Source organism: Ctenopharyngodon idella, chromosome 22 (assembly GCF_019924925.1).
Source record: "Ctenopharyngodon idella isolate HZGC_01 chromosome 22, HZGC01, whole genome shotgun sequence".
In the NCBI taxonomy this organism is placed as follows: Eukaryota; Metazoa; Chordata; class Actinopteri; order Cypriniformes; family Xenocyprididae; genus Ctenopharyngodon; species Ctenopharyngodon idella.
Window position 1 is genome coordinate 5,492,119 of NC_067241.1, and position 22,714 is coordinate 5,514,832.

The window sequence follows — 22,714 nt, forward strand, 5'->3', positions numbered from 1 at the left end:
AATAGGCACTCGTGATGTATTTTGTTTTGACTTATGAGTCGTATATCAAACAGACAGTTCCCATCTGGATTTTGGGAAAACAAATTGATGTGCAAACGTATACAAAGCAGCAATAGTGAAGCATACTTTCAACACCGTCCAGCCACTGAGTCATTAATAGTTTGCGGTAAACCACAAGTCACATACATTGTACACCTCAAGATTACGATTAACTTGCATATTTAAAGTCCTGTTCTACAAATAGCCTGTCAAATGTCAAACTAAAGCAAAGGGAACCAAGTCTGACTTTTACCTTGCAACCTTAACCAGGGCATAAATCCAACGTATATGCACATTTTAACATTTAAAGGTGATATTCGATAAACTATGTCTTATCCGATTTGATCCATGTGATATTCCGAGTGCTCATTGCATATGCGCGATCTCGTCAAGAACCGGAGCGCGCTCCTCGACAGCAAGGTTCAGGCTCTCATAGTCAACACAGCTTTCAAGTGCAAGCGGGTCCAATCGTAGTGTCGAGTCAGAGGAACTACTCGCCCCACCGTAACACACATTCAGTCGGATTTAACTCAGTAAAATCTTCTGTATGATCGGGGGACACCAAAACGCAGTATGGTCCGGGAAACCAGACATTTATGGGTGGGGAATTTACCAGAAAATGTACGAGAGGAAAAAATTATCGAGCACTTCAAACGGTAAGTGACGATTTGTGAGAGCGAGACAACATCCAGCAATGTGCTCCTTTCAAGTAATTGGGGAAAAACAATAGCAGCACACCGGTGCAGAGTTTAACACCTTAAATGTGTGCCACAACTTTCACAGCAACGCTGCTATTGAGTTGGCTTGTTTTGGCTCACTTAACGTACGCTGGCTAGTGAGTTAGCTTTCGAGAGTCGCAGTCGTCGCTAGGTTGCTAATTAGCACGGAGGGTCGCCTTCAAGCGCATTACTTGTAGCTGCATAAATATTGGCTTCAGCTTGCTTTAATTTGCAACCCAGATGTCAGTAACACAACATAAAGGTAGTAACTTCTGTTGTTGGATGGCTGAAAAAAATACTGCGAGCGAGTTGAATGGGCTAAATGGTGTCTACTATTGAAGGCATTACAGTGGGTGTTGTTTTGAGCCTCTTCGGCTCAGATGTCATGAATGGCAGGCAAGCGGTTACCGTGGCTGCATCTATAAGAAGTCAAACAATATCAGCGTGGGGATACTTTTAAGACGAGTTCATGTATGAAAATGTTCACGACCATCCTGCAAATTATCATTATGCTAGTCTGAGAACATGTGGCGACAGTTCCTACTGCTGCACCAGTCGGACGTTTTAAGTTGTCAGTCAGAAGTTTGTGTATGTGAAATATATTCAGCTATTTTGTCTTTCATGGCAGCAAGAAATTATTTTAATCGTTTTCAGTGTTTAAAAAAACAGCATTCAAAACCACCCATGTCTGCACGTTGCACCCACATACCTGAGGGGGTTTATATGCCACAGTATGTCAGACCTGTATGGATTCAGGTAATGCGAGGTATCGTTTTTCATCGAATCCACTGGTTACGAAATCAGAATAACACGGTTTGTTGAAAGTAAATGGTGTGAATCTGTCCTGATCTCTCGTTTGAAATAAGGTGGCGAGATTTCCTAGGAGTGACATCGCAATATCGTATATTAACTTACACGTTGAACACATCTGACTTTAAAGTAGGCTGCGTTATTGTTTATAAAACGTAAACCGTATTATCCCCCAGCTTTCTCTATATATAAACATATCAAACTTTATCCGCGTACATACAGTATACTCACATAAAGCGATACTATAGCAAATCTCAACTGCTTGATTGTTTATAAAGTCTCAAAATGTAAACTATACTATCGCCCTGATCTGCTAAATGCGACTATAATGCATGAATATATTAAAAACATTAACGTTATTTTTTGTAAAGCTGCCTTGAAACAATGTGTATTCTAAGAGCTATACATATAAAATTGCCTTGCCTTCACTAAAGACTGTTTAACGACTTTATTGACCACATTCATTACCTATATGTATGCACAGTTACGTATTTGTACAAATACGATCAGAACACACTAACGTAGTCTCTGAAAAATGCAGGTGTGATCCAACTCATTATAATGGTGTTTTTGTATGGTTGTATAGCCAGTATTGTGCTGGAGATGTTCAGGCTAGAGTTTACTAGACCTCACTATCGTAAGATATTACTTCGCGAGTCGAGGAAGGCAGGCACTAATATGAGAGAACCTACATATAAGATTTGAGTAAATAATTTATTCATCTTGGACCAAGCGCTTTGTTGTCTCTACGGCAGCCTTTTGTTCAAATGCCTGTCTATTTAGCTTTGAATTGTGGTAATAACGGTCGCCCTTTGAACGGGAACTAAATTAAAACACGCTTATGCTCATTTGTGAGCAATATTAAAGGAGAAATTGTTTTCTGATATACTCAGGAGAGAAACACAGCTATATATACATTTATGAAATTCAAAAAATAAATGGTACCCCGAAGTGATTTGTGTACGGTGACTGTCAAAGCTCAGGTCAGTGCGGCAGAGGTACTTATTGAAGATGGGGGACGGGAGAATGAATAAGCAGTGTGAATAGGTTTGTAAAATGGCGACGGAGATTGTGTTGTGAAGTGTGAGAACTGGTGTGTCAGACAGCTGCTCACCTAGAGCACTCATTTGAATGCCTATTGTTTATTACTCATTTTCATAGTTTGCTTACCAAGTGTTGTTTTAACCCTTATGTACACCTGTCATCTATTTATGTATGTTTTATTTAGTTGTTTAATGATTGATATTAGAATATTTACATGAAGTTTAAGCCTATATGTCAAGGGTTTTACTGAAAAAAAGATCATAAGTTCATCAAACATGTCCTGAAGAGGTATAGAGCAGAGCAAGACATCATACTGAGGTTTCAAGCCTGAATGATTTGACAGAATGATGACATTTGACTGATTTTTTGGCATTCATACATACATCTTAATGGTGTAATCGCACTAGAGGAAGAGAAGCTGGTTATTTTGTAATGCTGTGGTGTGCCAGAAACAGACCATCAAAATCTGATATTTGTTTTCTTGTCATAATTATTGGATATATTCAAATGAAGGGGGGAATTACTGGCATATGGTTAATACTACTCATACAGTGGTACATCTTTGTGTGGTGATGCAGCAGGCAGGCTGTTTTTATTTGAATCTACTTATTTACATATTGCACAAATGACTGGCACGCAGGTTTGTTTTCACTCATTCTTTTGCACAATCAAATCTGCCCTTTGTTGATTGGCAGTATGCACAATGGTTATTCATATCAGCGTAATTTACTGCAAGTATCATGCAGTGTGTTTATGTTTGGCTACTAGTAAATACCTGTTTGGTCTTTTTTTTTTTTTTTTTTTTTTTTAAGGTATGGACGTGTGGAGAGTGTCAAGGTCCTTCCAAAACGTGGATCGGAGGGTGGAGTGGCAGCTTTTGTGGATTTTGTGGACATTAAGAGTGCTCAGAAAGCTCATAATTCTGTCAACAAGATGGGAGACAGGGACCTACGCACCGATTACAATGAGCCCGGAACTATTCCCAGTGCAGCTCGAGGCCTGGATGATAGCCTGTCCATAGCCACTCGTGGGCGGGACGTTTCAGGGTTCACAAGGGGGGCGGGGGGCCCTGTGTATGGGCCCCCTGTGTCACTCCACAGCAGAGAGGGACGCTTTGAACGCAGACTAGACGGGTAAGTGGACATAGTTTTTCTGAAGGCAGGGGGACCATTCGTTTCTTGTAACTCATCTCTCCCTCCCAATTATTTCCGTCATTAATTGGGCTAATTTATTGTTTTGGGGGCAGGGGACATATGGGAAATTAAGTGAACACACTGGAGGGTAGTGATTTGGGCATCACGCTTTGATGGTTGAGGTCTGTCATCGCTCACCGTGTAAAGATGAGCCAGTTTTGAAGTTTGTCAAAGCATGGTGAACATGCATCGAAATTCATATTCATTATGTAGAGCTTAGCGTGCCTCTGCATGGGGATTCTCTCAGAGATGGATATCGCTGCGAAGAGAATCCAGGGCATGTTTTGGATATCAAAATATTCCGGGATTTCTGGAAGCGAGAGCGCATCCGTGACCGCGGCCTTACCTGGAATTGCCCTATTCTGGAGTACTGTACCGCCCAAGGTGGATTAATGTCTTACTTCATGTGTTTTTACTCTGTTATTGTAACACGATTACGGTGTTGATCAAATAAGACCCATTGATTGGTAATTGGATTAATAAAATGGGTGGTTTAGGATCAGTTCTTTTCCTTCGATGATCTGGAACGCTCTGGATGATGTTCTGTGGATTCTTAATCACTCTGGATTAATATTACCCAATGACAAGGATATTCTGTCACTACAATTTCTTTTCTCTTTTTTTTTTTTTTCGGGATTATTTGTGGTGTTAGGGTTTTGCTTTTAATTACATGGGAGACTTCTGCCATTGATCAACATGGTAGAATGTGACAGAAACACAGTGAGCAAATCTCTTTGTTTATTCATTACTTATTTATAGACCATTTAAGTTCATTTTTTGCTTTTTTCCCTGAACGCCAAAGAAAAAAGAATGGATTTAAAGTAGTATATGGTATACTCTTCTGAAGAATTAACTGATTTTTGGATCCACAAAGTAAAGCATGGAGGTATTGCTGTTGTGGGGCTGAAGACTTCTCACTTTGGATGTGAAATATCCCAGTGGATTACAAAGCCCCATAACGGATCTGGAACTACAGCAGACTGTGGATACACTATAACTAAGATGAAAGTCAGTTGCTCCTAATGGACTATTCCAATGCCAATGGATTATTGATCTCTTTTTTTCCAAACGTCAATGAAATTCCACTGGGATTTGTAAAACATTGATCGAACATCCATGTTTTCTGAGTTGACTTGGATTATTAACGTCACAGCGGTTAGAACACTGGTACCTTGTTCTGATGGGATATCTGGAAAGTGAACTGTTTTCAGTCGTATGTTGGTGGCAGGATAATATTCAAATACATTTTTAACTGCACTGAAGAAGGATTTAAAGTCTCAGAGGCATCATGCAGAACAATTTTACATCTTCATATTTTTTTAAAAATCCACAGAGACATTTTGTTTCAAAGGACTAATGAAAATGAAGAACAGAAGAAATGCTCTATGAAGAACCAAATTATGGATTTATTATGTTTTTGGACATCTTTTTCCAGCCTGTTTTTGATCTGATGGGAATTCTTTGCACTGAATCTGAGATGGACATTCTACCGCCTGACTTTTACCTCCATATGCTTTTCCCATATCGATATTGACTTCTTCTTTTTTTTAAGATGCATGGATTTTTTTTTTTTTTTTTGGCCGAACTATTATGTTGGATCCTCAAAGATAAGGATTACTTCGTTGGGTTTTTTTTTTTTCTTACCATTTTTACATTCTACATTTTTAACCCCCTTTTTTGCTCACAAAGTTCTGTCTCCCTAAATTGTATTTGGAATTGTAGGTCGGGTTACCGCTGTCTGAAAAGGTTGGTATGTTCTGCCCTGTGTATATTAGCTGTTCTCTAACCCCTAGTTTGATCCCCTGTCTTTTTTCCATCTCCCACTAACAGATGTAGCTGTTAAACAGGCTGTTTTTAGTAGCTTGTTGGCATTTGCAGATTTTTACCTCACTTTGCTGTCCCTTTCCTGATTCTCACTCTCTTTCGCACTCCCTGGCTTTTTGCCTCTCTGCTTTACCCACGTGAATAATTTGAATAGTGTTTGAGGCATATCACGACAAAAGGTTCAAATGACTTTAAAGAATACAGCAAAGCTGACCAAACACATTACAGCTCTATGGAAATGGAGGAGATGGCAAAGGAGCTGTGGAGTGTTGTGATGAAATGTTTCACCACTGTTTGTCAGTTCTTGTGGAAATTACAGGAGTGGACTATATGTACTGTAAGGTTGATCACAGTCAAGTTACACAGCTGGCTTTCACTAAACAAAAGCATCTTTTTCTAATAGAAACCAAACCGATTAACTAGGTCAGATTTGTTGCTACATGCTCACTATCACTCACTGTCACTGACTAACAGATACTTATTCTAGAGAAGCTGTATCTCAAGCTTTAAATTTAACATGTCTGTTATTATTTCAACCTTTTAGTGATTGGAAATTATAGAATTTACTTGTATTATAAATAGCTAATATATTAATGTGTAAATTTGTTATGTTGCTTGGCAACCATACAGTAATTAATGGTCGGTGGTCAGTATATTTGCAGAATATTAGTTTTTTTTCTTTTCTTTTTTTTTTTTTCTGAAGAACAGACGTAATGCTGTATGAAGAACAACATTATTATTATTATTATTATTATTATTATTATTATTATTAATAATAAATAACTATTGGTGGCTCTGTTGTGAGGTTAAGAGGACTTAAGGCAAAATGCTTCTTGTCGTGCCTAAGATCACTACACTTGTAATAGATTACCTATCATGAATTATTGCATATTAATATTTTCTTCAAAGTTAGAAAAAGTAAATTAAATAATTACTTTTATTTGTAATCTAATTAGGGCTGCCCCCGACTAAAGATTTTTCTAGTTGACTATTGGCTTAAATGAATGACTACTAATCGACTAATCACACGTTTATATTAATTTAATTACTTAAATATATTCTGGGTGGTGGACTATATGCCTCGCGCCCCGGCGCACACATAAAGCTTGCTGCAAAGCACTGGCAAAAGTAATGATTATGAATGTGTCAGGAAAAAAAAAGCAAGGAGACATTTTAATTGTTTATTAATAAACTAGATGAAGATGAAGTTGACAATGCTGACTTGTCATCACCGCAGTATAGACGTGCCTATAGAGAGAAATGCACCTTAGATTAAAATCTGAGAGTATTTGTTTTCGATTCTAATTGATTTGTTTAGAAGTAGATATTTCAAGCTTTCTTTTTTCATGTCTGTGAGGCAAGTAGCCTATGCGCTGAGTTTCGGTTCATTTTTGTGACGTGCTGCTGTTCAGGGAGACAGAGACAGCAGAAAGCGCATCCTGTTTGTTTTCTTTATTTTACAAAGGCACAACGTCTTGTTATTGTGAGCGTACACAAATAAAAGTAGACCATTTTGGAATGATGTGTTACTCATATCTGTATGACGACAAATGACGAAGTATTTTAAGTTGAAATAAATGCATGTTATCGCGCTGGCGCCGCCATGCAGTAAGCGTGCTAATACTTCAGCCTCCACCCTCTGCACAAACACTTGAATATGCGCCTAATAATAGCGCACCTTTAGCTAGGTTAACGTTAGAGCGAGCAGCCATGTAAAGTTGCTACTACTTGCATGTTTACTTTAATTACCACAAGGACGCGCTGTTATCGATCTGTCCCTCACAGACTGCGCGACTTCGCCACTTTCTTCTGGGACTAACCGACTAATAAAATCTTGGTCGACTAAGCCTCTTCTAGTCGACCAACGTTTAGTTGACTATTAGGGGGCAGCCCTAAATCTAATAACTTGTAAATGTTTAAAACTCAAGGGTTTATCAATATAAGGTACTGAAAAATCTATTGTCGATTACCCGTAGTCGTTAGAGTTACTAATTTAAAACAGTAGTGTGTTTTATAAAATTATCAGAACTCACCCGTAAAATTAATTAAAATATAATTATCTAGTACTGCTTATTTCCCAGCAATTTCAAAATATCTAGCTATTTGACTCGAGAAAGGTTGCGGAATGGTTGCAGTTATGTTTTAATAGTTGGAAAAGGGCTACTGAAAATACAATCTTCAAGCATGCATAGAGCTTAGTGTATCATAGCATCCTCTTCACTCAGGGTTTATTTTGTTAAATTGCTAAACATGGTTTAGAATTACTCTCATGACCAAAACAAATGAACATATTATTGCAAAAGGCCTTTATTCCAAAATAATGAGTTTTTATAACCCGTGGCTTTGATTTATTCTTTGAGAATGACTTCATTGTATTCATGAAACTTCATTCCTGTTAGTTAATTTAAAAATCATGAAATGAAGCAGTAATACGCAGTCATGCTATCATAGGAGGGAAGTAGGATGTCTAGAATTTGTAATCAAAAGACATATTTGCTTCATTATTTTCATGGTAATACAGAATAAATTACCTGCATCTAATTGGTCAAAAAAAAAAAAAAAAATCTAATTTCAATTTTCAATAAGGGTAATGTAATTGCAATTTCTCCCTAAAAAGACAAACTAGTTTTAGGCAATTAAAAAAAATAAAGTTCATTTTAACTATCTAAAAAAAATTGTGAACTTCCATTGTAAAATAAATGAATCTCTGGCTTTTTTTATCCCCATCTACCCTGTGTAACTTGGAATGTGACTGACCATGGCATGCATGACTTTTGTCATGCATATTTTTCTTCCCCTTTGTTTTCAATATAGATTCAGTATGATTTCAGAATTGCAAAAAGAATAAATTGCAAAAAAGACTTCTTAAAATCCCAAATAAATAAAAAAAAAATTCCAAGTTGTCCTGACCTGGTATCAATGTTTGTATTGAATGCTACTATAAAAGGAAAAATCTAAGACAGCATCTTTCCAACATGCACTTGCAGTCTATGTTTTGATTAAATCACCTCTTCAACGCATGTCACTTGACTCGTATACCTGTCAGGGATGAAAATAACATTCATTTCATTTTTTCCATTTTTCTTTGCCATCCTCCATCCCTTTCCTTGTCATGTAGGGCTGCGGACAGTCGGGAGCGATCTTATGATCACAGTTCCTATGGACACCATGAGCGTAGCAGCAGCAACACCAGTAGTTTCGATCGCCAGCGTCACTATGAGACCGATTATTACAGAGACTCTAGGGACCGGGCCCTCAGTGGAGCTAGCGGGAGTGCCAGTTCTGCCAGTGGCAGCATTGGAGGCGGCTCATCAGCAGCCAGTGTAGGTGTTGCAGGGAGCGTTACAGGAAGCAGCAGTGCTGGTGGAAGCAGTAGCAGCACTGCCGGAGTGGGAAGTGGTGGCTCGACACCGGGAGGTATTGTCTACTATGGTTCTCGAAGCCGGAGCCCTAGTCGTTTTGAGACTACAGAGACTCGCTATGAGCCCCGTGCCCGTGAAACTTTCACACTCACTAGTGTGGTCCATCGGGATTTATACAGAGAAGAAAGAGGCAGACGAGGAGATAGGAAATACCACCACAGTCGCAGTCGGTCGCCACACTCTTCGCAATCACACAATCCATCACCACAGAGACTGGCGAGTCAGGCAGCACGGCCGGCACGCTCCCGCAGTGGCTCAGGATCCCGCAGTCGCTCCTCCAGCTCTGACTCCGTCAGCAGCACCAGCAGTAGTGGCAGTGGCAGGTAAGTGCAGTGAAGCATTTTGGTGCATCTCAGCATATCTATGGCAGTAAATTTGAATGATGTTAAATTTTTGTCAGAGCTCAACAACTCTTTTTTTCGTGCCAGAAGTTTGGATTTTTATTTGCCTGCCAATGTTTTCAATGGCAAAAAAAATCATACATTTTTATTTTTAGCTGTCTATTTATTTTTATATATTTCATATTTGCATATGATGCAAAACATTGGTTTGTAGTTTAGTTTCCATTATAACTGATGCTTTAAAGACTATCACAAGTCATTTTTGCAGTTTCCACAAAACCTCATCTGTTAGCCAGTTAGATAAGATTATCCTTCTGACAAATCAGCAGAGTTTGCAACAGCAATGCAGATTACATCACGGAAAGTCAAATATTTAAGTTTGCAAGACATAAAAATGGATGTAAAACATTCTGTAAACTGGTCCAAAAGTTCCTCATGTGGGTCATCCTTATTGTTGAGCCCTGTTTCTTTTGAAGATTATGTACTAAATTCTTCTGTGCAATGTGCAGTTTTTAATGTTAAAATACTTTATCCTAAATTAATATGCATAGGCAAGAAAGCAATTCATAGGTTGTGACTCCGTGGCACTATCAAACATTGTTTTATTTGTTTCTCGTTTGAGCGTCTTAACTTTGGCTCAACTTTGAGTTTGAGTCAGGACTATCTTTTTGGTTGATGTAGGTCTGAGAAATCTGTTGTGAAAGTGGCACAGAAATGACATTACTTAGCATGTCTTTCAGATCTTGTTCAGCTATATTACTGTAAATTGCATGACAAAGGCAGTTGTAGTAGGATACTTCTCAGTTGCAAAGTCCCTGCTTTTTAGACTCAAGCCACATGCTTATGCAATGGCTTTGTTTTCGGTGGTCTTGGTAATCACCTAGGTCTCTGAAGTAGTCCGTAACCATGGATACTGATTGCAAATTAAGTAGTTAGTCAGCAACAGTAAACATGCTTCTGTTGTCGTTCAGCTTTCAACATTATATTTATCACCCAGTCAGCCTTTTCTTTTAAAGATGCTTGTTGTCTTTAGCTTTTGTTACATTTTCACAGGATGCTAGATCCTCTTAAAAGAAACCAGCAATGTTTTTAAATGACTTTTCTATCACTTACAATGAGTAATATTGTTCAGTTGATCAACGCGAAAACAACTTTTTACGAAATGTATTAGTTATTTTAAGTATTTATCACCCTATTCAAGTCAATATGCAGTACAGGGATGGGCAACATTGGTCCTGGAGTGCCACTGTCCTGCAGAGTTTAGCTCCAACCCTGATAAAAGAAAACTCACCTGCCTGTAGCCTTAGGCTGGCCACACACTTGAAGATTTTAAGCCCGATTTTAAGCCCTATTCGCAAATTTTTTTTTTTTTGTCTAAAAAATCCTCTATTGTGTGGTGTCATTACGATTATTTAACTGCTTCCGATCAAGATCTCAAATCGTAAATTTCAAATATTGTCCTCCTTTTATCTTCTCAAGTCACGTTTGATATTGCAAGTCTCTGTGAGATCTCTTCTCACTGTGAAATTGTTCCTACAATCAACAGGTGTGTGGTCTCGCAGTCCGGTCGAATCATCTAGTGTGTGCGTTCAGAGGATTATAATGCCAAAAATCATTTGAAACTATCATTATGTCTGTGGTTTTCCACAGTTTTAAATTCAGTTCAGATTTGGAAATCATCTAGTGTGTCCCAGGCCTTAGTAATCCTGAAGACATTGATTAGCTTGTTCAGGTGTGTTTGATTAGGGTTGCATCTAAACTCTGGAGGACAGCGGCACTCTAAGACCGATGTTTCCCATCCCTGATGTAGTAGATGCACCTTTGGTCCTTTGTGTGGAAAGGTCTCTGTCACATGTGGCCACTGAAATCTTTACTCTTTTTTTTTTTTTTTTTTTTTTTGTAAGACTGGTCAAGCTCAGACAGATTACATGGAGATTGTGAGTGTGTGGTCACCCAGTGTTTGAGGATGACTCAAGCTCTTAATTATTATCTTGATTATACTTTTTATTTACCTTTAACCCCTTTTGTTTTACTACATTGATTGAGTACATTGTGTTCTACTTCAATCAATTGAAACCACACAGATTATGTCTTAAAGGGGGGGTAACACACAGTTTCTACCAATCTCATGTTAATCTTGAGTACCTGTAGAGTAGTATTGCATCCTTCATATCTCTGAAAAGTCTTTAGTTTTATCATATTTATAAAAGATAGATATGCTGAGTCTTTCTGAAAAAAAGCCGAGCTCCTGGAGGCGTGCATGCCGTAGGCACAGCTAAAGAGTCACGAGCGCGCGCAGCTTTTGCATAGAGATCGTCTGCGACATCATTATAAATAAAAGGGGAACAAAAACATTCGTGTTGTTTACATTTTATACACTTGAGCGCCGATTGCCAACAAAACACAGACATTTGATGCAATTTTACTCACCACCCGCGATCTGCAAATCCAGCGCCGAACTGGGACTTGTTTACAAAGCATTCATCACCGAAATTCCGGGAACAAACATACACGCACAACTCCGTTGCTGCCCCGGGAAAAACAAACTTCATCCACTGTTCCCTTAACGCTGGGCTCTTTAGGAAGCTGAAAAAGGTAATCTTTCCCTCACAACCAAAAACACACTCCTTTGGTGACAGGAGGTCGCATTTGAAGGCTGCATACATCATCAAGGATGTCTTCTTTAAGAAAAGTAACAGTAATAAAATTGACTGATATTCATTGTGAGGTGTAAAATACTGTAATTTCTTTCTTACTTTGCAATCTAACGGTTATTTTTCTTAAATGAGACAACCTCGATGATGTATAGAGCCTTCAAATGCGGCCTTCGAAGGGTGCAGCCCCTGAATTGGGACAAAGCCAATGTTTTGGCCATGTTTAGCATGAGAATCCAACTCTTTAACAGTGTAAATAAGTCAGAATGCATGAAATAGCATTAGATCCCCCCCTTTAAGTATTTATGGCATGTCAGAAATATTTATTACTAGTGCAGCCAATTGGATTATGAAACTATTTTAGATTTTATTTTTGTTTTTGTTTATCTAAGCCATTTTAGCTGATTGAATGCTGTAAACTAGCCAGAAACTTGAAAAAGTTGAAGGTAGGGAATACTTTTTTTATGGGAACTGTATTTTCTCTCGTTCCTGACCAAGTTGCAGATTTGGCTTCGAGCACTTTGAGTCGGCATATTGGGATGCCCTGGAGCGGATACCTGTGTAGGCAATAACCGCTTTGCTCAAGCACTGCCCTCAGCAGGTTTTAGACTATAACTTTTTCTTTGTGGGAATCTCTTTTTATCCTTGAATTTTAAAATGCAGAGCTCTCTGAAATGTTTCAACACAAAGAGCTGTTGTGACTATATCAAACGAAATGCTTTTTACCCCTTGAAACATTTCCTTTTTAACCATATCTGTACGACAGAAGCCTGTGCTTTTGTAGATGTAATTTAATAATGAATCCAATTACATTTTTAAATGTTTTGTTAGAAATCTTGGATGTTGTAAAAATGTACATCATAAACACTGCCTAGTGAATCGTTTGCATGTTATCACTAAGCAGCTGGGTGAATTTTTCTTGGCCTGCCCCTCTGTGTTGTCGACATGCATAACCAGGAAGTATGTCTGTTGAAATGGTGAAAAACAAACATGTAGATGTGGTGCAAAGTAACTTTCTCATAAATCATTACCAGCTATAGGAAGTAATCGAAAACCAGTTTTTTAACAACAATGACATCATACTTGAATGTTCCAAGTGTCAAGAAAGGTGTTATCATTTTCGATATTTTTAGCTGCAATGTTTACCAATGACAACCCCAATGTTAAAGGGTCATGAAGATCTAAAGCCTGTTCACACTAAGAAGAATATTTAGTGACATAAGCATTCCATCATCTCGACAGATTTTTCTAAGCAACAGTGAATGGGAAAAGAAGAATCCAGAACTGGCTCTCGTCACCTTACTGTACCCTATTTGTTGTTGTTTGATAAATACCACAGTGAATACAAAAATCTGAGCGGCTGTTTGACTTCTTCATGACAAGCAGGTGTCAGAAATGGAAAGTTGCATACCACTGTACCTTTTTGCCATTTCTTTTTCATTGGTCTGAACAGACAAATCACAAATGAAAATCGGACCAAATTTTTGTGCCAAACGTATGTCTTTATGTCAGCAAACCTTAAAAATTTTGATGTTGAGATGTTGACTGACCTAGTTGACGTTGCGTACTTTCACCCTTTGGCCCTGTTTCCACCTGGTATTAAGATGCATTTTGGTCAATTGGATCAGAAGTGGACGACGCTAAATACAGATGTGAAGGGGGTGTAAAATGCTTGGAAATTGTCCACTTTCGACCACTTCCAGAGGTAGTCGAAAACGCATTCAGCTGGATTGCTTTCGTAGTGTAGAAACTCATGTGGTCGAATGTGTTTGAACAGCCACTATAAAGACCGCCTACTCTCTGCCTACAGACCTAATGCATAAACATTATGGGAAGCACGCTAGCCAGATGGGATTTAAGCTTTGTCGGCTGAAGACCCAAGTTTGGTTTGAAGACAATAAACTTATCAAGCACTGTTTTCTCATCGTTCCTGATTTCTAACATGCACTCACTGCGTTCGGCGTGGTCTTGCGGTTATCAGAGCAGAAATGAAAGCTGCTGCTCGCTGTATGTTTTTCGTCTCCGGTCACGTTCATATGTAAATTGCGCTAGCTTATTTTGTTTATTAGATCAAAAGATTTACATTAGATTTAAAACATTTACCCGCCCATAAACCCTCCCCTCGAAGAAATCAGGACAGAAGTGGTTGAAAGTGGACAAAAGAGACTGATTAAAACAAGTGTAAATGGGTATGTGTCTCCCTTGTCTGTTTGTGATTCAGTCGACCAAAAAGGCATCTTAATACCAGGTGTAAACAGGGCCTTTGATGCTGACTGAGCTTGACTGGGCTTGGTTACAGGCATTGGGTCAGACATCAATGACTGATACTTCAGAAAACTTTGTGTGCAAGATGCGTTTTGATTGACGGTTGGCCTGTGGCTTTAGAACATCAACACAGACCTTCATTTGTAATGAGATGTGGGAAATTTAGTAGAAATTGTTCTGCTCATTACTTATTTTATTTTTGGTGCAGCCAAAGCAATTAATATAGATATCCAGTTTTTAAATGGTTAGTTCACCCAAAAATTAAAAAATTCTGTCATTAATTACTCACCCTCATGCCGTTCCACACCTGTAAGACCTTCGTTCATCTTCGGAACACAAATTAAGATATTTTTGATAAAATCGATGGCTCAAAAAGGCCTGCATTGCCAGCAATAATACTTCCTTTTTCAATGCCCAGAAAGCTACTAAAAACATATTTAAAACAGTTCATGTGACTACAGTGGTTCAAGCTTAATATTATAAAGCAGCTAGAATACTTTTTGTGCACCAAAAATAACGAAATAGCGACTTTATTCAACAATATCTAGTGATGGATGATTTCAAAACACTGCTTCATGAAGCTTCGAAGCTTTATGAATCTTTTGTTTTGAATCAGTGATTCGGAGTGCGTATCAAACTGCCAGAGTCACGTGAACTATTGAAGTTTCAAAACTCTTATGACGTAACAAAGCCTCATTTACTGAAATCATGGGATTTTGGCGCTCTGAACCACTGATTCGAAACAAATGATTCGTAAAGCTTCATGAAGCAGTGTTTTGAAATTGCCTATCACTAGATGTTGTGGTATAAAGTTGCTATTTTGTTATTTTTGGCGCACAAAAAGTATTCACGTTGCTTTATAATATTAAGTTTGAACCACTGTACATAAAACATGAACTGTTTTAACTATGTTTTCAGTAGCTTTATAGGCATTGAAAGAGGGGGTGTTATTGCTGGTGATGCAGGCCTCATTGAGCCATCGGATTTTATCAAAAATATCTTAATTTGTGTTCTGAAGATAAACGAAGGTCTTACGGGTGTGGAACGGCATGAGGGTGAGTAATTAATGACAGAATTTTCATTTTTGTGTGAACTAACCCTTTAACAAATGTCGTTTGTTAGAGATTTTCTAAGCATGCCCCACACAACCATTTGGTGTCATTTTTGTGTAAATTACAGGGTGGGCATCCATAGGAATTAAGTGCTGTCATATATTTATTTTTGTTTTGTTTCAGAAACTTGTCTTTCTGTGACTTAAATGTTTTGCTTTTGTTTGTTATGCAAGGTCATCTTGAGGGTGCCTTTTATAACTGGTGTATTTGTATAAATCAGTTTTTATGACATTCATGACATTTGTAAAAATAACTGACTTAAATTTGAACATGCATTTCCTATGACTTAAGCAATCCTATTTTTTTTTTTTTATTTGAATGCAGAGTTGGTTCTTTTCTAAAAATGAAGCAGATTGTTTTCCTATATGTTAGTTGTATTGTATGCTTTTTGAGGAGAAAATGCTGTAGAGGAATTTTAAGAAACAACGGCTGATGTATTTTCACACTGCCCACTTGAACTCCCCCCACCCCCGTGAGATCCAGTTGGAACTGGAAATTTCTAGCCACTGCTGGCTCCCTGCCCACTCCCACAGGCCAGCCCCTATCAGCCGCACTTCTGAGAGAGAGACAGCGAGAGAGAGAGTGAGAGCGAGAGTGAGAGCGAGTGAGAAAAGAGGGCAGTGCAAAGATGTAAACAGACAAAAGGAAAGCCATGTATATGGCTGAATCACAGTGGGGAAATAAGTATCCACTGTAATGTCAAAATGTTGAGGTTAGGCAGTCAAGATATTAATGTAGCATTTGAAATGTATAAGCGTAATGATAGAAAGATGGATTTGCAAATGTGTGTATTTATTTAATTATTATTATTATGCTTTATATATACTTGAGTGGTTGGTTCTTTCTGTTCAAATAAATGTTTTTTTTTATTATTATTATTTTTAATTTTAGCTTTTCATGTAATCATTGTTTGCTTGCACAGTTTTTTGGCTCTTGTCAGTGGCTAACTGATATGTAGAGAAATAAAGGAGTGTCACGGTTGTTTCACTATTTGAAACTTGGATAATTTAGTGTTGTAGATATTTTCAGTCACTGGCAGACACCGTCTCTTTTTTTGCAATAGTGCCTCTCTGAGGTGGGAAAATAAACTGCATGAATAAACTGGAATTTGTAAATTCCCTTAAAGGAACCATTCTAAGCATGTTTGTGTTTTTTTTTTTTTTTTTTTTCTTTTTTTTTTTTCTTACAGTAGTGATTCCAGCAGTAGCTCCAGTGATCGATCTCCAGCTCGATCTGTTCAGTCAGCAGCTGTACCTGCCCCTTCTGCTCAACCCCTACCTTCACTGGACAAAGATGAACCTCGCAAAAGTTTTGGTATCAAAGTGCAGAACCTCCCTGTGCGCTCAACAGGTGAGGCTTTTATGAGTTTGTCAAATTCAAAAACGGTATCGCCTAACAAATGTAATCATCTTGCAACGCGCTTTGGTGAGACAGCGTTACTAAGTAGTACTAAGAGTATTAATGTAATTATGCTCTCCCTATCAATTTTAGATACAAGCCTGAAGGACGGCCTTTTCCATGAATTTAAGAAACATGGCAAAGTCACATCAGTTCAGATCCATGGTGCCTCTGAGGAACGATATGGATTAGTGTTCTTTCGTCAGCAAGAAGACCAAGAAAAAGCTCTAAGTGCATCTAAAGGGAAGCTGTTTTTTGGGATGCAAATTGATGTCACTGCTTGGCATGGCCCAGGTGGGTTTTCCAGCATTTAGTGCACAATTCTTTGTTGTTACTAGAAGGTTTAGAAGTAGCATTGGGTATAACATTGTTTTCTAATCTGCCGCTCAATAGAAACGGAGAGTGAGAATGAGTTCCGACCTTTGGATGAACGTATAGATGAGTTTCACCCCAAAGCTACGAGGACATTATTCATAGGAAATTTAGAGAAAACCACAACCTATCATGACCTGCTGAATATATTTCAGCGTTTCGGAGAGATTGTTGTGAGTAAAATTTGGAAAATGTGTTTTAAAAATTGTGCACGTTTAAAAAATCTGTATTGTCAACTCTGCTTATTTATGTACTTTTTTTAAACCAGGATATCGATATAAAAAAGGTAAATGGTTCCCCACAATATGCCTTTCTCCAGTATTGTGACATAGCAAGTGTCTGCAAAGCAATTAAGAAAATGGATGGTGAATACCTTGGCAACAACAGGTTAAAGGTGAGGATGGGATCAGATTAATCAAGTGATTCAAAATATGGTTGTCTAAAGATAATTTTTTACTTACATATAGTTAACAGAAAATCACAATTAATTTAGTAGAATATTTTTAGAGAAGAAACCAGAGTGTTTAAAATTATTTTACAATTCTACTCATTACAATTAAAACCTATAGATTACACCGGACATAATGATTGACTTAATGTGTTTTCTTTCCTACAGCTTGGTTTTGGCAAGAGTATGCCTACTACATGTGTATGGTTGGACGGCTTGTCCTCCAGTATTACCGAACAGTATCTAACAAGGCACTTTTGTCGTTATGGACATGTTGTAAAGGTATTCATCCTGTGCATAATTTAAAGTTTCTGTATTTTTATTAGATGGTTAGTTCACCCAAAAATAAAAATTCTGTCATTCATTTCTTACCCTCGTGTTGTTCCACATCCATAAGATTTTACTTTATTTATATAGCGCTTTTTACAATGCAGATTGTCTCAAAGCAGCTTTACAGTGAAAGCAGGGCTAAGCAAGTCAGAAGCAACAGTGGCAAGGAACCCAAACTCCAACAGGTGACAGAACGGAGAAAAAAACCTTGGGAGAAACCAGGCTCAGTCAAGGGGCCAGTTCTCCTCTGGCCAACAAACGAACAGTGCATGATTATGATTCAGGCAGCATTACAGGTCAGAAGTCAGATTGGATCAGAACATTCAAAATATTTAATCCAGTTCCATCTGGTTGAAGATCGGATTTATCACGCTTGTATGGAGATGGGTTTGTTGAGGATCTGTGCCACTGGCTGTCGTGTCGATGAGGCCTTCACAGGGGATAGTCTAGTTGACACAATCTCTGCTGACACTTCAGGGATGTGTTGCTTGTGTTTAGGCGCAGGTCCTCCATCTGATCTGGATACGGCCCGGGTCGGGCTGACTACGGTAAACCTTGGGATAAACAGAGAGACTAATATTAGCCTAGATGCCATTCTTCTTATGATGTAACGAGTACATTGGGTGTTATAGGAAGTGTTCCCGGTTCCGGCTGACCTAATTTATGCAGCCTAACAATCATTGAACTCAGGGATGGGCAACTTAATGACAGAATTTTCATTTTTGTGTTTCAGCCTTTAACCTCAATAAAGTTCTATACTCTAATTTCAATAGAGTAAATGCGTTACAATTTGATGTTCACTTGATTTCTGTATATTATTTTTATTTATTTAGGTTGTGTTTGACCGACTGAAAGGAATGGCCCTTATCTTATATAATAATATAGAGTATGCGCAGGCCGCTGTCAAGGAAACAAAGGGTTGGAAGATTGGAGGAAATAAAATAAAGGTCTGTATTATAATATAAATTGTACCACTACACTTTAGAGTGACTTGACAAACTCACTATTTGTTTGTCTAACATTGTTAATTAAATTTGTTTGTAGGTTGACTTTGCCAACCAGGAAAGCCAGATGGCTTTCTACCGTTCAATGCAGGCATCTGGACAAGACATAAGAGATTTCTATGAAATCATATCTGAACGAAGGTGAGATGTTGTATGTTAACACCTCTTTCATTGTGTAGAATCATGGGTGCCTTTATATCCTTTTATATTTATTTAATTATTTATTTGCAGAGATGAGCGCCGGCCGCCATATCATGAGTTCACAGCTGAGCGGGCATACTATGAGAATGTGCGTACACCAGGTTCCTACACAGAGGATCCACGTCGAAAATATCCTGCCAGAAGTCGAGAGTTTTATTCAGAATGGGATCCTTACCAGGGAGATTACTATGATCCACGATACTATGATGACCCCCGTGAATACAGGGATTATAGAGACCCATATGAACAGGATATTCGAAAGTACAGCTACTTACAAAGAGAACGTGAGAGGGAAAGGGAGAGGTTTGAAACGGATCGTGAACGTGACCATGGTCGACGAACAATTGAACACAATCAAAGCCCATCCCATCCACGTCGTCCCGCTAGCCCTGCTGCCTCCCCATCCCTTTCTGAACGTCCTCCCAGTGACTCTGAACATCATGTTTACAGCCGCTCATCTGAGCGAAGTGGCAGCTGCAGCTCACTTTCTCCACCACACTTTGAAAAGCCAGATAAAATTCGTTTGGAGAGGCACAATAGGAGTGATAAATCAGAGAAAGAAAAAGCAGTCTTTGAGGCAGATCGTGGAAATGGAGGAGAAAAAGAAAGACGTGCTGGACGCAAGGAAAAAGGAGACAAGGACAGGACTGAGAAGCAGAAGTTGAGGAAATTAAAACTTGCATCCCCCACTGTTCCATCATCAGAGACAGACCTTGAACTTGACAGGGACACTAGCCCAGAGTCTAGCTTAACTCTCCGAGGTAAAGCCAGTAAATCGTTTATCAAAGACTACTCTGGAAAAGGAAAACTTGATCTGCCACCTTGTGTTGTACAGCTGACAAGAGTAAAGGAGAAGGAAGGGAAATTAATAGATGGTATCCTCAGTGAGAAACAAAAAACAAAGGTTGGGAGTGATCCTTCTCGGTCTCCAACCACCCCACCCTCAGTTGATCACAAGAGTATGCCTTTCCGCATGGACACTCAAGCTAGAGATTTCTTTAAGCATGGAAAACATCTCAAGGAAAAAGGCTTGGCTAGTCAAGTTGAGGTTGTGGATAAAGAGGGCAAGGTGAAAAACAAAAAATACTTCAAAACTGATCTTGCATTTGACACCAGCTCTTCTGTGGATGCTGACCGCTTGGCTGCACGAAAGAGGCGCTTTGAAGAAACATCTGGAAAGGCTGATAATTTAAGGAGGATAAGTCAGGAGAGGATGAAGGAAAATTAAGGAGATTTATTGATGAACCTTTGCTGAAAGACATTGATTATGATAAAAAGTTGCTACGAAAAGAAGCGCACAAGAGAGAACAAAAAATGAAGCCAGAGAGGATGGTTACTGTTAGTACTATAAAAGAAGAGCTGGACACTGTAATGTCAGTAGGCCTCAGCCTAGACCTTCAGGCTCGACTTGGGGAACCAACTGAGGAGGCAATAGATTCCTTAGATAGTCTTGATCAAAAGATAGGTACTTTTGGATCTAATAGTCAACCAAGTTTCAGTCTTGCAGTCTCTGATGATGGAAGTGTAGATATGGAATTTTCTAGAGACCAAGAGCAGCAGCACATAACTAGCTACCACGTACACTCCTCAAGGCTAGAAAGAGATTCTGAAAGTAAAGAAAGGTTGCTCTCGGACATTGATCATTCACAGAGTTGCAGAAAACAAATGGAGCAGAACCGTCGTCTACAGCAACAATTGCTAGAGTGTGATAAATCTGATAAAACTGAAAGCACACCCAGCACTGATGTAGAAGACTTTGAGTATCGAAGTCTTGTGCACGAGTTAGGAAAACCACCTCAAGATGTAACTGGTGATTCGCCACCCTCTAAGCGAAAGAATTTAGGAGCATTTGAATTTGATTTTGGCACTAAAAGAGAGCGAGATTATCAGAGGTTTAGACAGATAAATGATGAACCTGAAAGGAGACTTGCTTCACTTCCAGGGACACCCTTTGCTGAGGAGAGAAATGCACCACAATTGCTGGACAAAGAGCCAGATTCACCTTTGGCAATAGATAAAAATTGCTTGCATTTTGATGCATCAAAATATAATATTGACAATGCAGTGCACCAAGGGCTTTCGCCTCATGCAGAGATTTTGAAAGTGAAAGCATCAGTGACAGAAGAGGAGTTCTGTTGGGAGAGCAATATTAGGCAAGGCACAATGAGAGGAGAAATGAGCTTCCCTACCAGCATTGTTAAACGGGAAAGTATCCGAAAACGCCCTGAACATGAATTGGAACCTGGGGAGGTTCAGTCAGACTCTGATGAAGATAGTGAAAGTAGGCACCTTTCACTAAAGCTAAACTCTTTCAAAAGAGAGCCTGAGGAGAAACTTTCAGATGTAAAGTCTTCTGAGTCTCTTGAAAAGAATAAGTTCTATGAATTTGCATTGGATAAGACCATTACACCAGACACCAAAGCTCTGCTCGAGCGTGCTAAGTCACTCTCTTCATCTAGGGAAGAAAACTGGTCTTTCCTTGGTCATGACTCAAAATTCAAAAGCTTTCGGAATAGTACAGATAAGGAGAAGTCTGAACCCACTCCAAGACCTATTCCTTCTTGGTACATGAAAAAAAAGAAAATTCGCTCTGATTCTGATGGAAAGTTAGATGATAAAAAGGAAGATTCCAAGCCTGATGAACAAGAACGACAAGAGCTCTTTGCTTCACGCTTTCTTCATAGCTCTATCTTTGAACAGGACTCAAGGCGACTTCAACATCTTGAGCGGAAAAATAACGATCCTGAAGTTAGAGTTGGGAGAGAGAGTATTACAAATGATTCCCAAGGGGAACAAGCTGGGCCAGGAGGAACAGACCTCCTTCAAGAACCAAGAGTACTTTTTCATAGCCGCTTCTTAGAACTTCAAAAAAGAGATAAGAACCAACAGCTGCCCATTTCAGAAAGAGTTAGTGTAACTGGTCAGATGGAGGAGGAGAAGGCACTGGATGAAGTGTTTGGGCCATCCCCCAATGTATCAGAAATTTCACAAGAGTTGTCAGTAAGTCAAATTCCAGCTACATCACCAATGTCTCTCCCTAAAGTTTCAGAGACGTCTGTGCAGCATAAGCCAGTTTTGCCCTCTACATTAATAAATATAGATGGTCGAGCAGTTGTAAATGAGCGGTCAGAAGATGCTCCAATAGATTCTTCTCCATTTATTAACCTAAAGGAGGAGAACACAGCTGTTGCAGTGAATTCTACACCCCCTGAACCCATGATAAAGGAAGATGTAACTGTCAAAGAACCTAATGAAAAGCTGAGTGAGTCTAAAAGAACTGTAAGCCCAATTGTTGAACAGGATATTGATGTCAAACCTCCTACTCCTGGTGCATCTTTAAGTAATGTTGAGCCAGAATGTGATCCTTTTCAGGCAGCTTCTCCATTGTTTCCAAAGCCTAGTCAAGCTCAAGAGATTGCAGAGCCTTCAGAAACAAAAATGGAACCTGTTAATTATCTTCACAAGGTTGCATCCCCACTAGATGTGGAGCTGCCAGACACAGAACCTGAGATTGAACAGGTACAGCCACCACGTAAAC

The 22,714-nt window shown here is 38.9% G+C and overlaps 1 protein-coding gene across 1 annotated transcript; it reads left to right on the forward strand.

Moving 5' to 3' along the window:
- Positions 1-464: 464 nt before the first annotated feature.
- spen (spen family transcriptional repressor) lies at positions 465-20,601 on the forward strand. Its single transcript, XM_051880828.1, has 11 exons — positions 465-695; positions 3,425-3,745; positions 8,748-9,374; positions 16,613-16,773; positions 16,915-17,115; positions 17,215-17,366; positions 17,462-17,587; positions 17,810-17,923; positions 18,805-18,918; positions 19,016-19,116; positions 19,207-20,601. The coding sequence occupies exons 1-11, from the start codon at positions 613-615 to the stop codon at positions 20,402-20,404; spliced, it is 3,198 nt and encodes a 1,065-aa protein (XP_051736788.1). The 5' UTR covers positions 465-612; the 3' UTR covers positions 20,405-20,601.
- The last annotated feature ends 2,113 nt before the right edge of the window (positions 20,602-22,714 follow it).

Excerpts from the sequence above, each read along its gene's own strand:
- spen (XM_051880828.1), top strand. The coding sequence starts at position 613 with ATGGTCCGGGAAACCAGACATTTATGGGTGGGGAATTTACCAGAAAAT. Across the intron at positions 17,116-17,214 it reads CACTGCTTGGCATGGCCCAG|AAACGGAGAGTGAGAATGAG; the intron begins GTGGGTTTTCCA and ends GCCGCTCAATAG. Across the intron at positions 17,588-17,809 it reads TTGGCAACAACAGGTTAAAG|CTTGGTTTTGGCAAGAGTAT; the intron begins GTGAGGATGGGA and ends TCTTTCCTACAG.